This window comes from Metopolophium dirhodum, chromosome 1 (genome assembly GCF_019925205.1).
Source record: "Metopolophium dirhodum isolate CAU chromosome 1, ASM1992520v1, whole genome shotgun sequence".
NCBI lineage: Eukaryota > Metazoa > Arthropoda > Insecta > Hemiptera > Aphididae > Metopolophium > Metopolophium dirhodum.
The window spans coordinates 6798161-6815303 of record NC_083560.1 but is presented as its reverse complement, the minus strand read 5'-3'; the positions used below and the strand labels follow the sequence as shown (position 1 = coordinate 6815303).

Sequence of the window (17143 nt, the reverse complement as noted above, 5' to 3'; positions counted from 1 at the left end):
TTTAAATAAAACCGACCAAGAGCATCATACAGGGGAAACAATCATGGAAAGGTTCCCAAATTTTGAACCAGTATCTGCTGTACCCATAGATTACATGCACCTAATATGCCTTGGTGTTGTAAAAAAGTTTACATTTAAAAATATTTTCATAAATATGGTGAACATAATTTGTTCTCTTATAGGAAAAAATAAATTGTAATCGATCACAAATAAAGTTTGTACTATTAAAGTAACAAACTCAAATGTATTCAATTATTCATAACTTTATGAATCATCACAATTTACAATAAATACCAACAGGGAAATAGTGCAGGCGATGAAGAAGGCGCACACGGCAACAGGTTAATCAAATCAACTACAATATCGTTATAGAATTCTGCTATATATTACAGAAGTGTGGCCAAGAGCGTAAAAGACCGAGTATATTAAAGTATATTATTGTTTATTATTAGTCACCAAAGTTTAGAATTCACTGTGATGACTAATATAAACTTGTGTAATTGAATACATTTGAGTTGATACTTATTTATTATTCTGAGTATTCTTAAGTTAATAAAATAAAATCCACTTTTTTATCTAAACAGAATCATAATAGTCTTGTCAAGTGATTTGGACTAAATGCTACCTCATATGTACTTGTTAAGAGTATGATTAATTGGGCGAAAATGAAATTATTCTACATTTTTAATAATAAAATATCTTGTAAGAAATAAGTTCATTGTTTTCTATACATTTTTAAAAGTAAAGAGTATATTTGTATACAATACATTGGTAGGTGACAATAAATAAAAAAAAATCAACTTAATTACAATTATATAACTAAATGCTTAATATTAAAAATATAAAATTATAATTTACAATTATTTTTATGGAAAATGTACTAACATGATCCTTTGATTTCATTATTTTAAATTTGTACATATCGTATTTATGAAAGGCTTTTGGATATAACGCTCTCAGTATTAATCATCTGGGTATTTACACTTAAATACTTAGGTCCAAAACTAATTTGTCTTAGAGAAACTTAATCTACCACACATAATAAAATTACAAAGGTGCTGCAAACGCTCGGGTAGGATCTTCTGGATGGTAACCAACATCATTCCCTTTACTCCACAAATCAAACCTTTCAGGCTGGAAGCGTTTCACAAAGGTTGTCATATCGATTTTAATGTTGTCATTTCGACAACTGCAGAGCTTCGACCGTTTCCCGTACTCTATCCAGCGGGGTGAGGCAAAGTTTGTGGACTCCGCAATGTTGAATCCGTTATTATAACCGGCATGGTATCCATACGGAAAAGTTATAATAAATTCTCCTGGCTCCTGTGTTATCTAAAAATATACATTGAAATTAATATAATATTTTAAAACATCTCATATTAACAATCTTTTACTTTATTGAATTGAATGCCATGTGTTTTTAATATTGTAGGCGATATCAAATACATTTTATGTCTCAGAAATGATGAACATGTTGAAGAATCATCTGGAAAATATGAACTAGCTAGTCTTTCAAAACGCCGTCCCTGTGCTGGTGGTATTGCGTACCTAAAAAAAAAAAGAATGTATACAACAAAATCACTTATAAAAAAATGTAAAAAAAAATGTACCATGACTTTGGACTTCCGTAATGAATATAGTTTATACTGTATAGATCCATGTCTTCAGTATGCCAAGGAAATGATGTTTTCCACATGCCAAAATAAAGATAAGCCGTATTAACCCCCTCAATTCTTAATCCATAATCCCGGTCAACAAAGTCCAAAATTGTACCTAGTTTGTTGATATTCCATACCTTAGTATAAAAAAAAAAAATGTAGTTTTTAAAATTACATAGTATACATTTAATGATATTCCTATACAAGGAACACTTACATTTACATCCTTATCTGTAATGGATCCCGATACATCTGCACCATACAATGGACATCCATTGTACATAATGGTTTTCCAATATTTTCTTTCGAGGTCAGCATAATCAACAAAACTAGGTGTCTTATATTTTCGGGACTCGGCCAGTTTTTTAAATACCTCCACTGTCATGGAATTATTTGGTTTGATTATGTTAAGTTGTTGGTAAGCTCCCAGTCTACCTGTGACATTCTAAAAGAATATAATTAATAAAATTAGTTTTTCGGTACTTCGACTACCGCCAGTCTCAAATCAATTTCGGTATCTCGACCACCAAGCTTGGTGCAGATAATACCATACAAATAATAGTGATTTGTCTTCTTTAATTATGTTTTGAGGATGGTTGGATTGCATAAATTATGTCCATTACATTTTGTGAAAAATATTTGGTTATGAATCAATATCATAATCATAGCACAGTAGTAGTTTGAAATAATGATATTTGAGGTAGCTATATAATTAATATCTAAAACAATATATCACCACAGTTGATATTTTAAGATATTTACTGAAGAGATATTTATTTTACAGTCAATATAAATGGTAGGTAATCGAGTTGGTTTAGTGGTAGTTAAAATAAGGGAATTGTATAGAGCTGAACTTAAAATCGGGCGGTAGTCAAGATAACAGCAAACTGCCTACACTTAATAGTTTAAACTCGAAAAAAGCTAGCCACATGTTTAAAATATGTATTACTTGGTACTGTGGAGCTGGAATATTCATATTCATGATATCGTCACTTAAATATGAATTTCTCCTAGGAATCCATTCTCGCGGTGGAACAACCTAAATAAAAATGTTATTAAAACATTAAATACCAGCAATGTTGACAATTTTTAATAAATAAACAGTGTAAGATTCACATTGTGTAACATTTATAAGATTACTTACTTTTGCAATGCCTGCTTTATGCGCACCTTGGGATTCCATGTATTTTACAAATTTATTAAAATTTTGAAATTCGGCCCAGGTTGGCCGAAAGACCATAATATTCTGTTCTGTGCTCATTATACCTGAAATAATGATACAATATACATCAACATAAAATATTGTAACGGACATTTATTTTGATGACTTATTATTAAGAATACAAATTGATTGTAGTGGCAGCTTCTACATAATATGAACTATAAGAGTCCTTTTTATGTTTTCGAATTACCTTTACCCGAATTACGAGGTAACTTTTTAACTTCAAAATATATTCTAGTAATGTGTTTCATTATCGTTTCCATAATCGCTCTAATGATCAAATAATATTTATATAAAATAAATATCATATATATGATATTTATATTAATTATACACGACCTAGGTACATTAATTTAGGTTTCCGGTGTTTTGACGCGGCTCCCATAGACAACTCTTGCGAGGCCCCTGGGACGACGCACAGTCTCAACGTTTCTGGTATAAGTTATAGACAACGACTCCTGGGTCCCCACACGAGTGTCCTAGTAGCCAGTGGGGCCCAGTACTCTTGTTTTCGAGGAATGAATAAATAATAATAATATGGGCTGCGAAACGCGCTGTAAAGAAAACCACATGACGACCCAAAAATATATGCGCAATTCAGTAACCCAATTTTCATTTTCAGGCACAACAATCAAAATACAAATTTGAAATTGACAAATATTGTAAACAGTTTTTGGACATAACCTTAAAAAAGCCCCATATTGTCTTTCTCTCTTCCCCAAAATAGCACACAGTCCCATATGAAACTGGTATAAGCGTGTCCTATCCATTCTTATATTATCTATGCGTGTGTCATTCGATCAGGCCACACGATAACGCACAGCCGACTGATAATGCTATGACCCGAATGGCTAACGCGATAACGTGGGGCGGCGGTGGCGCAGAGTGCCGGGGAATGGATTCGCAGAGTGGTGCAGGGTGACGTAGGGCGGCGTAGTGTGAGCGTTGGGTGTGGGGAGGAACGGAAGATCAGAGAGCCGTAGTGGTTTGTGATGGAGTGGTGAGGGGTGAGGCGCACATGATGGCAAGGGTGGGAGGGGGCGAAGCGAGTGTCCTAGTAGCCAGTGGGGCCCAGTACTCTTGTTTTCGAGGAATGAATAAATAATAATAATATGGGCTGCGAAACGCGCTGTTAAGAAAACCACATGACGACCCAAAAATATATGCGCAATTCAGTAACCCAATTTTCATTTTCAGGCACAACAATCAAAATACAAATTTGAAATTGACAAATATTGTAAACAGTTTTTGGACATAACCTTAAAAAATCCCCATATTGTCTTTCTCTCTTCCCCAAAATAGCACACAGTCCCATATGAAACTGGTATAAGCGTGTCCTATCCATTCTTATATTATCTATGCGTGTGTCATTCGATCAGGCCACACGATAACGCACAGCCGACTGATAATGCTATGACCCGAATGGCTAACGCGATAACGTGGGGCGGCGGTGGCGCAGAGTGCCGGGGAATGGATTCGCAGAGTGGTGCAGGGTGACGTAGGGCGGCGTAGTGTGAGCGTTGGGTGTGGGGAGGAACGGAAGATCAGAGAGCCGTAGTGGTTTGTGATGGAGTGGTGAGGGGTGAGGCGCACATGATGGCAAGGGTGGGAGGGGGCGAAGCGAGTGTCCTAGTAGTCAGTGGGGCCCAGTACTCTTGTTTCCGAGAAATAAATAAATAATAATAATATGGGCCGCGAAACGCGCTGTTATTAAAACCACATAACTACCTAACCAAAAAGAAATGCGTAAACGATGGGTCGAGTGTACCGATCGTTTACGCGAATGGCGCGCTCGCGTTTGCGTGTATTTACCTTAGGACTGTGACGGTGATTGATAGAAACTACGGCAGACTTCTTCGTAACAAACGGCAATGGACGCAGATGGCTGTGAGATTTTGAAGCGTGTTCTCGAAAAGATGACGAAGACGAAACGACTATAATAAATTGATTAATGGACTAGACGCGGTCCGAAGTGGTATAACGACAGAGCTCGAAAACGTGCGTCAGGACAGTAGTGAGAGTGCGCTGTACGGCGGTCAGCGAGTACAATAACCGACCAGTGATTAGGGCCGAAAGTAGGGATGTCAACGGTATATCGATATTTTGATGATATCGATAGTAATAAATCGATATATCGATATCGTACTTCGATAATTATCGTTGCATCAAAATGTTCACACGATATATCGTTGAAATATCGATATTTGAACGATATTATATTTAAAAATATTTCACGCTGCCGTCTAAAATTAAATAAAATAACTTTAATAATAATTTAATACTGATAGTATATCTGATATCAATTACCATAATTGATAAGTACCACTATACCTACCACGGTTTAAGATATACGGGTTAGCTATCGCCTGCCAACTATGCGGTCCAGAAATGTTACGGTTGACTGGTACACATATCTACCAGTAGCGTAGGGCGCTAGTGGTCCGTATGGTTGCTTTATTTTGTTTTGTCGGCATAAATGTACGGCATAAATGATAAAAGCAATAAGCAAATAAAGTATAATCAATAACAATTATTAATTATAGAACTACGTGCTAATTAAATTGCAATTACCAATTATTATATTTTATTCTTAATTATATTGTAGCCTGTAGGTATTGATTAATTATAATATCATAACAATGTATTTGTGTTATACGTATAGTGTTTAAAAATGTTTTAACAAAATTTGTAATTTATGCATATTATTTAATATTTAATAAATTCTAACAACTAGGTATATGGACTTATACTGTAGTCTTGACTCTTGGGTATTTCATTCATAGAAAAGAGTCTTAATATTCTAAACAATGTGTACATATACTAATAGTATAGTCATAAGCGCAACTGGGGGGGGGGGGCTGGGGTGGCTAACCCCACCAAAACTTGTAATAGCTGCCTCAAAATAAATTATTCAATTCTTTCCTGAAATATTAACAAATCTTTACAAATATAGCTGTATTTCTTATATTTTTTTTTTGGAAAAAAATTAAACTTCAATTTTTTAATATTATTAAAAAAATTTTTTTTTTCTATTTCCTATGAGAAATATGGTAAATATTATAAGCTTTATGCTTGTATTTGTTTTAAGGAAACAAATTGTATAGGTATGATATAAATTATTTTGTATTTGGTAAGATTATTACACAAAGTTCTACAGTATAACTGTGCACTTAACTATAACATACAGATAGGTAATAGCGGAATAAAAATCCCCTGAAGAAAAATCCCCGACCCAAGGAAAAATAACCTCTAGACTACAATATTACTGACAACCACATGATATTTCTAAAACGTAATTAGCGTAATTATTACATTATTTATATTTAATTACAAAAATATTATTATACTCATAATATAATATTACTTTTCAGTAAAAAAATTTATATATAACAAATAATATTAAAAAATGAACGATAATTTTGTTTTGTTTTATATCACAATAATACGATATATACGATAATCTTTTAAAAGATTACTGATTAGGTACCTACATTCATTAACTATTTGTTTAATAATAATTTATTATATTTGATGTATCGATCATTCGAAATATTTTATTTTATAATCTTTTAAATAAGTATTGTATCCACCTATATTAATTAAACTTGTAAAATCTACTTCTAATAATAATTATTATTATTTACATATTGTTAAAATATTATTAGGAAACGTAATATTTTATTTCGTGGATATATTATTATAATATACATATAATATAAAGGTATTAAGCAAAAAATATTGAAAATTATAATATAAATATTAAAAAATAAGGTATAATTAAAATACTTGAGTAAATAAATTATTGATTTTTTTTTGTATGATTTTTTTATATTTTTAAGTGAACATATGTGGTGGTGTATAGTAATTTTAAACAAACAGTAACTTATATAAATAATTTTTTACTAAATGTATGTCACAATTTGTTAACATTATATTTTACAACTATACATTTTAAATTAGTTATTTTTAAGCAGTAAATGTACCCGATTTCCAAAAATTACCAATTATTTGTTAAATCAAGATTTTAGAGTACTATTAATTAAACAATTTCTTCTCATAGCTAATATTTTTTTTCTACCTATAAATGTGTTATTATTTAAAAACATTATTTGAATTCACTCAAAAACTTTACATATATCATACATTTTATATACGCAAGGAGATTTTCAAAATATTTAGATTAATTTTAAGCTATAACTTATACAGGGTGATTTTTTTATCGTGAACTAGTTAATATTTCGGGAAGTATTAGGAATTTAAAAATATTTTTTTTTTAAAACTCTCTAGGTTTTACTATTTTACACTGTGTTACAATTTTGATAATTTTAACTTCCTCCCTTATTTGATAAAACACTATCAACTTTTTGTGAATCGATGAAGTGAGTCCTGTATTGTTAATCTGTTTGCAGGGCTATAGGCCCAGAGCCCATTGTTCATAGTGCCTACCCGACTTACCATGTATAATTATTTGGTATCCTGGGATATATTTTTTGTATAATGTATAATTTGCATTTTATATCAAAACTATCTTGTGTGTGAATAGACTAAATAATGGACATCAATTCAATATTAAATTATCAAAGGCAATAAACACATTAGTTATCAATAATTTTACTAGAGTATGAACAAATTTCCATAGTGCAAATTTTTGCAGGATTTGGGTAAGGTCATAACTAATAAAAAAATTTAACACCTAACATTTCCACAACCCTAGATAAATTAATAAAACTTAAATGAACATTGATCATACTTTACATTATCTAATCCTAACCTAATTAGGGCTTGGATGTTGTTACATTAATTAAAAATTAAAAGTTATTTAAGACTAATGGTAGTCGCTAGACTTAGAGACTTAAAAGTTTTAAACACAAACATATACGCATACAAATATGAGCAAATATGTATACACTAGAACAGTAGAACAAGACAGTTTTGACAGAATTTATTGGAAAATGTATTTAATAATTATTAATGTATTATCAGTTTTTCATTTTTGAAATAATTATACCTATGGCTCCAATGCTTTTGAACAAAAAAAAACAATAGACCGATAGGAGGGATTAACATCTATGGCATGGAGCGCATGCCATCATCACATGGGAGTCGCACAATATTTACACAACATTGGTAAAATACATCACATTTGTGTAAGCAATTTAAAGTACATTTTTATGAAATTTTTTTGCTCTAATGATTAAAAACCTTATAATATGCAAAATAAAGTTTTGTATTGTTATAAATTTTATAATATGAGTTTTTAAATTAAATATAACAACATCAAAGTCCCAATCACGTCATCAAGCATAATTATCAGGTATTTTAAATATGTCAATTGCATCAGTAAAAAATCATCGTAATATATTCTGAGTGGTGAATAAGGTTAGGTTTTAGACCGGGATTGAACATTTTTTAGAAGCATTTTCCGTCTGGATTTAGAGCAATTTTAAAACTTTTAATTTAGTATTAATAAATTTATAGATTTGAAATGTGTAAGACGAATAATTGTTGAACCATTAAATAAATATTAGTATATTAAAATTAGCAAGGAATCGAGATTTTATGCAGAGTAAAATAAATATAAAAGCAAATTCATTATTCGTTAATATCCAATATAGGTAGGTATCTAAAGAAATGTAGAGTTTATGAAAGTCAGCAGTTTTAAATAGCTAATAAAAACATACTTCATACCTAATTTAAACTTAATGAACATTATTCGTACAAGAGTATAAATTATTCAATTGAATAATAAATTATATGTATATTTACTATTTTGCTATATTTATTACATTATTAAATGAGACTAATATTTAAACAAATTACTTAAAAAATAGGTATGTTAAAGTATTTATATGCTCAAATTGGTTAAAAATAGTTGGTTTTGTGTATTTACTTGAAGGATTAACATATTCAGTATGATTACTGATTTTCCAAATTGAGTGTCTAAATATAATTAACTACCAACAGAACTTAATTTAAAAAAAAAATAGATTATTATTGCACATTTAAATAATCTAAATCATCAAGACAGGATCTATCAATTAAAATGACATATTTTTTTAACACAAAGAAAACTAAAATACATCTGAATACAATAACCTATTACAAGGTAAGTATATCAAATAAATTATAGATTTTTTCAATATTGAATTTTTTTTTTATCACTTACCTATCATTTGAGTAAACTGAATGAGAGTCTGGAGACAGAACTTGTAACTCAGATAGTGACCGTCGTTCTACACTTCCATTATCACCAACACATAGTTGTTGGAAGGAATCATTATTTTCAGAGTTATTTTGAAATAGATCAGAGTCAGCTAGGACTCTGGAGTTTCTTTGTAAATTAGTTAAACATTGATGCTCGCTATTAACGGATTGTGATGACTGTGATGAATTGTTTAATTTAGATATGGATAAAATACTTGATAGCTCAACAGGACTTTGGTCGATTTTCAACATCTTGCCTGACACAAAACCATTATATAAATGTCCTTCATAGTCCTAAAGATAACAAATATTCCATGTCTTCAATTAAAACAAATTGTACATCTATGTTACTTAATTAAGAAGAGCAATTTAATTAAAATATAATTTTTTTTTATCAATTTTATAATGTTGATACTTTTAAATGTTTCAAAATTTCTATGAGAAATACACTATACTGTATTTGTATTCAAGCCATCTACAGAACATATAAATAAACGTTTAATAATACATTCTAGGTACCTAATAACTAATAATTTTAACAGGTAAATTTATTATAATAAGCAACTAATTTTTATAAATGCAATAAATATCTCATATTACTCCTTTAGTATTACTATAACTTCAAAACAATATCAATATAAAAATATGGCTCAATCAAAAAACTTAATCATTATCTTAATTGTATAAGTACTAAGTGATAATATCTAATATTATTATTGTTAAAATTTAAGTGCCTGGTAAAGTAGAAAAATTTCTTTAATTATTTTACATTTTGTTTTTCTAGTTGAAATTATTTAAGAAATATTGGAGGCAATAGTAAAAAATAAGGAAAATAATATTTAAAACAACAAATAAACAATTAAAATATGCTTACATGTATTTTCCTTTTCAAAACACCATCAATGTTAGATGAACTGGCTTCATTCATTGTAGTAGTAGGCTGTGAGGAATAAGTTATGTTAATCTGAAAAATAATATTAATTTCAAGAATTATAGCTATGTTTTGTTCTTTTTCACAACATAAAATGTTGTAAAAATAAAAACCTTTAAATATATGTATAACAGTATACATAATAGGTATAATTTTATGTACATATAAATAGAAAAATACACGAAAGTATTGATGAATCAATTTATTATTAGGTATATTATATATCAACTCTTCAAAATAGACAGGTTAATATATACCTAGTCATTATGATAAGATTATTCAAGAAAATCAAATGTATGCCTACATACAGGATATTTGCAATACATTGTAAATGGTAGGTATAGTTTAAATCGAGATATTTATGAAATAGACAATATAAGTACCTAATATAAGTTATAACTACCATAAAAAAATTAATTTGTTTTAGGTATTGTAACGTGCCCCAGTCAATGAATAGAAGGATGAAGGTAAAAATGTAGATCTTGAGTTTAAAGTATAATATAATTACGTTTATTTAATTTATTTAACTGTTGTTGATATATAAAAATTATTCTAAGTCCAATTATACGACTAAAATATAGCGAGATGTGACTAACCAGTTACTTTAAAAAAGTAGTCTTGTAAATATTAAAAAAAAAAGTTACAACTATACTTACCACACGTCACGGTCACGACTCCAATTCAAGACTGGTCACAACAGGACCCAACATTTTTCACTTGACATATACATTTTCGGCTACACGATGTGGCAAATTATCGTGTGGCCAACGTTTGAAGGTATTGGACGTGTGAAATAAGTATAGTTGTAACTTTTTTTTTTAATATTTACAAGACTACTTTTTTAAAGTAACTGGTAAGTATGATATTTAAGTAATATATATATATATATATTTATACTAGCTGATCCCGTGCACTTCGTTGCCCGTTAAATGTACCAACTCTATATGACTCAAACTTTGTTCAATTCGTTATTTAATATTTGGTGTATGTTGTTCAAAATTTATCTTAACTTTTCTGTTGCCCGGAATAAAAATTTCTGATTCACAGCAGTATTATATAATATACAAGTATTATATTCTGTTTGGTATTTTATTGGAAGAATAACGATTTAAGTCATTTTGTTGCAATTTAAAAATATAATAATTGTGGGTACCTATATGAAAATGAACTGGTATTAGGGTATCTGTTTTTTATGTTTAATTTTTAAATAGAAATAAATAGGAAACTATACTTAATTCTTATATAGTTATATCTTATATTTTATAATATGATTATATCTGAATATACAATAACGTCAATAACAATATTCAATTCAAATTTAATCTCAACTTTTATTTATTTATTCTTTATTTTTCGTGTGTAAATAAATACCCTATCTTTCTATAGTTATAACATTACATTATACAAAATGGAGTGGAATAATGAACTAACGCTTGAATTCCTGGAAGCGTATGAAAAACATCCAGTTCTGTGGAACAGTCTTTATCCAGGACATAAGAATAAAAACACCCTGCAGGATGCATGGACTGAAGTAGCTAACGAGTTAAGTGTTACAATGCCAGTTGTTGCGTTGAAAAAGAAGAAAGAGTCACTGATGTCGAATTACAGGACATTGAGGAAGAAAATAGTGGATTCAGAGACTACTGGATCGGGGTCACAAGATGTGTACTATCCGTCTTGGTTCGCCTATAATGCAATAGATAGGTTTATTCGAGTCCAAAATACGAAGATACCCTCACTGAATTCAGAAGTAAGTTTAATAGATAATTATCTGGTATATTTCATAATATTAATTAAGAATTCATCCTTACAAATCTTTAATACAAATTTAAATGCAAAGTTAACTAAACAAAAATAAGTATAAATCACTAATCAATATAATTCTGCCATTCTACTGCTCCACTTGTCATACAGTATTCTGCAAACTCTCGCCGAATGTCCTTTGCTTCCTCGGAGGGTTTCCTAGGTTTTTTTACCAGTGGATTGAAAGATGTCATCCCTTGTATATCGTTGCGCCATGTTCCGGGAATCAATTCTCCATCCTCTTCATAATCAAAAGTACCAGTTGGGGCATAGATTTTTCTTGATGTTGCGCTTCTCCGTAGAAAATTATGAAGTAAACAGCATGTCATGCATATTAAAGCAGCTTTATCTGGTTGTAGTAACATAGGTGATCTGAACACTCGAAAAACTGATGCATAAATACCAAAAACGTTTTCCACAACTCTACGTGCACGACACAAACGATAATTGAAAATTCGTTCTAAACTACCTTTTTGATGATTTCCTCCGTAAGGTTTTAGAAGAGTATTACTCATGGGAAATGCATCGTCGCCTATAAAAACATATGGAACCTTCTTCAGTCGTCCTAATAAGGGCTCAGGTGGTGGAAGGAGAAGTTCATTACGAATTATTTTGCGATAAACACTCGTGGTAGCATACACACCCGCATCGTTCATTCTTCCTTGAGCACCAACATCAACAAATGTAAAACAATATTCTGAGTTAACAAATGCCATGAGTATAATGCTGAATGAAACTTGTAGTTGAAGAACTCAGATTCACTGTTAAATGGAGCTTGCAATAGTACATGTTTTCCATCAACTGCTCCTACACAATGTGGAAAATTCCAATCACGTTGAAACCCATTTGCTATTGTTTTCCAATCTCCCTGTGATTTTGGCAGCTGTAAAATACAAATGTTTATACTTCACATAAAATTGAACCTATTATTGAATCACTGTTTTTTTTAACACATCATAATAAACCACAGCTATTATCTAATTATAGAAGTTTTTAGTTTTAGAGGGATTAAATTAAAAATCTGTAACAATTTTTGTACTAAATGTGATTTTTAGGATGTTGCCGATGGAAAAATTAATGAAATAGAGGATCTCATGCAAAACGAAGGAGATTTAGATCATAGTAATCTTGAAGAAGATGGTTTAGAAGCTTCTTCACTTGGAGACAATGGAATTCAAAATGAGAGGAGAGAAAACACTCAAGAAAACAGGAATATGTTCTCAGTCCCACAAAGTCCATTAATGAAGAGAAAACAAAGAAGTGTTGATAATAGCCAATTAATAAGCAAACACTTGAAACAAGCAAGTGATGTTTTACAGGGTTTGGTTAAGAAGCCAAATTCGCAGTAAAATAAAGATGGCCCTGACTTATATGCACAGCTATTAGCCGAGAAACTTCGTCAACTATCTCCCCGGAATCGTCTACTACTGGAACATAAAATTGATAACATGGTTTTTGAAGCACTAATCCAGGAAATGGATTCAAAAACAGAAGGTCATTTTCCCATAACTATTAATACTGTTTCATCTCCCTGTTCATCGCTGGAAAGTTTTCTTTCTACTGGATCGACATATTCAACACATGAATTACAGTCTCCTGGAACATCTTACACACCACATCTCACTGCTAATCATGAGTACATACAACCATCCCAATCACAACAACAAAACAAGTACATACAACCATCCCAATCACAACAACAAAACGAGTACATACAACCATCCCAATCACAACAACAAAACGAGTACATACAACCATCCCAATCACAACAACAAAACGTAACTGGCCCACAAACACAATCAGGTACTGTCCTTGAAATTTATTCAAATTCTCAGCAATTTGTGGATGGTAACCAGACAGGAGGAAAATAATAAATAAATATGTATTTCCTGTGCATAATATTGTAATGTAAAATGCATTAAATAAATTATAAATACATAAAAACAGATTAATGTGTTAAATTTATTTATTAATATCATAATATTAATTTAATTAGGTACTTACTTTTATTTGATCTTTTAGTGCATCAATAATAGCTAGGCAAACTTCCGGTACGATGCGGCTTATTGATTGATGTGATATCTTAAATAGGTATTCCAAGCTTACAATGCTATCACCTGTAGCCAGAAATCGGAGAGTGACTGCCAAACGCTCTTGGATCGGTATTGCCTTCCGCATGTTAGTGTCTTGTTTGCTGATTTTCGGCCCAATTTTAGTAAGAATAAATTCAAAATCTTCTGACGACATTCGACAGAAGTTTTGGAATTTCCCCGATGGTTCTGCCCGTAGAGCCAACAGCATATCTGAGGCATTATATCTAGTAAATTTAATTTATACGATTTCATAACTAACACTGCATAAAATAGATAGAAATATTAATTTTAGAATCAACTTTATTATTTACCGTTCTCTACTTCTGTTTAACGACGTCATCCACCACCTTCTTTCACGTCTTTTTTTCTGTTTTTTCGCAATTAATAATTGACTACAAGATAGAACAATTACAGTGGCAGCAGCTGCAACCACGTCGTCCATTTTTTTCTATTTCACTTTTCACACCGAACTGTAGAGAGTATACGTATGAATCCAACATTCCAACATGACACTCGATCCAACGTTGGTCACAACGTGTAGCTGCATCCGTCAGTCAAACATTGGTTCCAATGTTCAGCCAACGTTTGAAGGTATTGGACGCATCGTGTAGCACCGGCTTAAGTCACAGCTCGCTACAGTATACTTACTATGAATTAAATCTAAAAACTTTTGATTTATGTAACAAGAACACGTATTGATATCAATATTATCACAATAACCACGGTATCAATCATAGTTATCACGTGTTTTATTTGCACTACCTACCCAATATCTTATCAATTGTCTAGTACCGCTATGTTTATCAAATTGTATCAAACTCTACAAAACGAATTTGGATTCATAAAAAAAATATTTTTGAAATCACTATTGTGAGAATTATTTATTAAAACCATAACTATTCCAATATATATATAATCACTTTTGTTCAGTTAACACTTGTCGGTGTTGCTTTACGGATGACCAAAAAAATAGCAAACGAATACGGACGCGGGGATACTTCGTGTGAGCCATCGATGAAGAGACTTTTTGACAATATTTATTATTTAAGCATCCAGAAAAAGACTGTGACAATAATATATGAGATGTAGACTTACGAGTGTGTTGGCGTGCTGGGGTCGCCAAATCGTCCCTAGCATCGGGGAGATACGAGAAGAGTATGCGAATCGGAACGTTCCACCTAGGCCCCTGTGACGGCGGACAGACGGACTCAGATCATAAACTGAATTAATATTGTTGTTAAAAAAATTAGTCAAGACAAGCGGACGAAATTCGTTTGTTATAAATTTAAAATTATTCGAACGACAGAGAAAGTACTTCGGTGGCAATAGTAACGTGGCCCGAGCAGGCAGAGCCGCACCACACGCTCTGCCTGCTCGGGTCACGGTTCACGGTTAACTAGCGACTGGTCGGCAGTGACGGGCGAAGAGACAATGATCCTGACTGTGGCCGCTGACGGCAGACGGAACCGATCATGGGCAGAGAGACGCGCGGCGCACAGGAATGCAGGCCCCCTTTGCGCAGGCTTGGGCGCTTTGGTGACAGTATGGATCAGCTGATCGGTCTTGCAACCGCTGACCGTCTGCCACGTGGTAGATCCCGTCTAAAAACAACACACAAACACGCGCGAGCCGTCCACCACCATAGATAATATAAGAATGGATATGACATGCCTATACCAGTTTCATGTGGGGCCGTGTGCTTTTTTGGGGAATAGAGAACGTAAAGAAAGAAAGACGATATTGGGCTTTTTTAAGGTTAGGTAAGTCAAAAAACTGTTTACAATATTGGTCAATTTCAAATTAGTTTTTTGATTGCTGTGCCTGAAGATGGAAATTGGAATACTCAAATTACTCTAAACTTTGAGTACATAATGAATTGTAATTAGAATACAGAATAATATAGATCGTTAATTATTACTAATTAATCATTAATGTTATTTATTATCATTTATCAATTATCATATAAATATTTGCCTCCTACACAGTCTTAGAAGATAAGGCCGTACAACTTCCCACCCTCCCACCTATTACAATATTTCCACTTAATGATGCAAAAACATTTCCCAAGTTGCCGCAAAAGCGCTGCCGGTTAGACTTATTTTGAGGTTAAGAAAAACATTTATTGGCATTCGGGGTTATTTTTATGAACTATATTATTATATTATTTTCTCTGACTATATAAACTAGTTGGTTTATAATAAACTAGCTAGTTTATATGGTCGAAGGTCATTTTAAAATTGTATAATACTATAATGTCATAACCTCAAAAAAAGTCTGCAGGGCAGCGCTCAATTGTACAGCGGCCAAATTTTGAAATGGATTTGCCTCACTAAGCGGGATGCTGATAATGTATAGTTGTCTGACCTTATCTTCTAAGACCGTGGCCCCATATAACATTAAAAACGTATCACTAAACTTTCTAGTGATAAGTTCTTATATCCTATCCATTCTTATATTATCCATGTCCATCGAGCCGCTGTAGTCACGTGGTTTGCCGCCAAAACAACGCAGTCCGCGGCGATAACACCGGCGGCTTAGCCGTCACTTGCAGTTTACGATGCGCTATTGCGTAATACTATAAAATAATAATACTATCATTATTGTTTTTTATTTACTTATCATCCTACGTTAGGAGAAAACATTTTCTTTTTTTTATTAATTATTATTGTTGTTTGCATCGAAAATGTATAATGCCAACTATTTATATTTGTGAGTACACGGAGATACGGTTAGCTCCACGACACCATTGACCGGGGGTGCAACGAAAAACTGATCACTGACATTTATGAACACAATCCAAAATTTTTGACCGTGGAGAACTGGACGCACGCATAATGACACCGGTACGCATCACGGATGGTGGCAGACTAAAAATATGATGACAACGATATTCGCATATCACCGACCGTAGTAGGCTGATAACGTAGATTTCATAACACCACGACTGACTGTTGGTATCTCTTTATAGACACGACAGCAACAGGGCGACCTTGAAACGGCCGGATACTCTTCGGCGCGGCTATCTATTTTGGATGTGGCGGCAACATACTCCCGGCTTGAAAGACGCAGACTCAAATGACTTTCAGTTTCCCGTGGATTGATGTACATTTTGCGGGCCACGTGTTACTGATGATTGGGGAACCTTTTTTAATTACTATTAATAAGACACAACATGATAGAACATTAAAAAAAAAAGAACGAAAATGGTTGTAAGGAACAATTCAAGAGTTAC

At 32.1% G+C, this 17143-nt stretch overlaps 2 protein-coding genes and 1 pseudogene across 2 annotated transcripts; all 3 read right to left on the bottom strand.

The window, feature by feature from the left end:
• Positions 1-17143, bottom strand: part of LOC132942857 (uncharacterized) — a 41441-nt pseudogene that overhangs the window by 5119 nt on the left and 19179 nt on the right.
• On the bottom strand, positions 1048-10012 carry LOC132935721 (probable lysine-specific demethylase 4B). The gene is made up of 9 exons (XM_061002337.1): positions 9959-10012; positions 9047-9378; positions 3071-3150; positions 2803-2924; positions 2608-2697; positions 1876-2103; positions 1611-1795; positions 1395-1548; positions 1048-1332 (listed from the first exon to the last, which is right to left on the bottom strand). The coding sequence occupies exons 1-9, from the start codon at positions 10010-10012 to the stop codon at positions 1048-1050; spliced, it is 1530 nt and encodes a 509-aa protein (XP_060858320.1).
• Positions 11809-12474, bottom strand: LOC132933859 (uncharacterized). Its single transcript, XM_061000132.1, has one exon. It carries the CDS (start codon positions 12472-12474, stop codon positions 11884-11886), a length of 591 nt encoding a protein of 196 aa, XP_060856115.1. The 3' UTR covers positions 11809-11883.

Bases quoted from the DNA above. Each gene is read 5' to 3' on its own strand.
- LOC132935721 (XM_061002337.1), bottom strand. From the start codon at position 10,012: ATGAATGAAGCCAGTTCATCTAACATTGATGGTGTTTTGAAAAGGAAA. The intron at 9,379-9,958 runs GTAAGCATATTT...TGTTATCTTTAG, and splicing joins TTTTGAAAAGGAAAATACAT to GACTATGAAGGACATTTATA. The intron at 1,796-1,875 runs GTAAGTGTTCCT...TTTTATACTAAG, and splicing joins TTACAGATAAGGATGTAAAT to GTATGGAATATCAACAAACT.
- LOC132933859 (XM_061000132.1), bottom strand. From the start codon at position 12,474: ATGAACGATGCGGGTGTGTATGCTACCACGAGTGTTTATCGCAAAATA.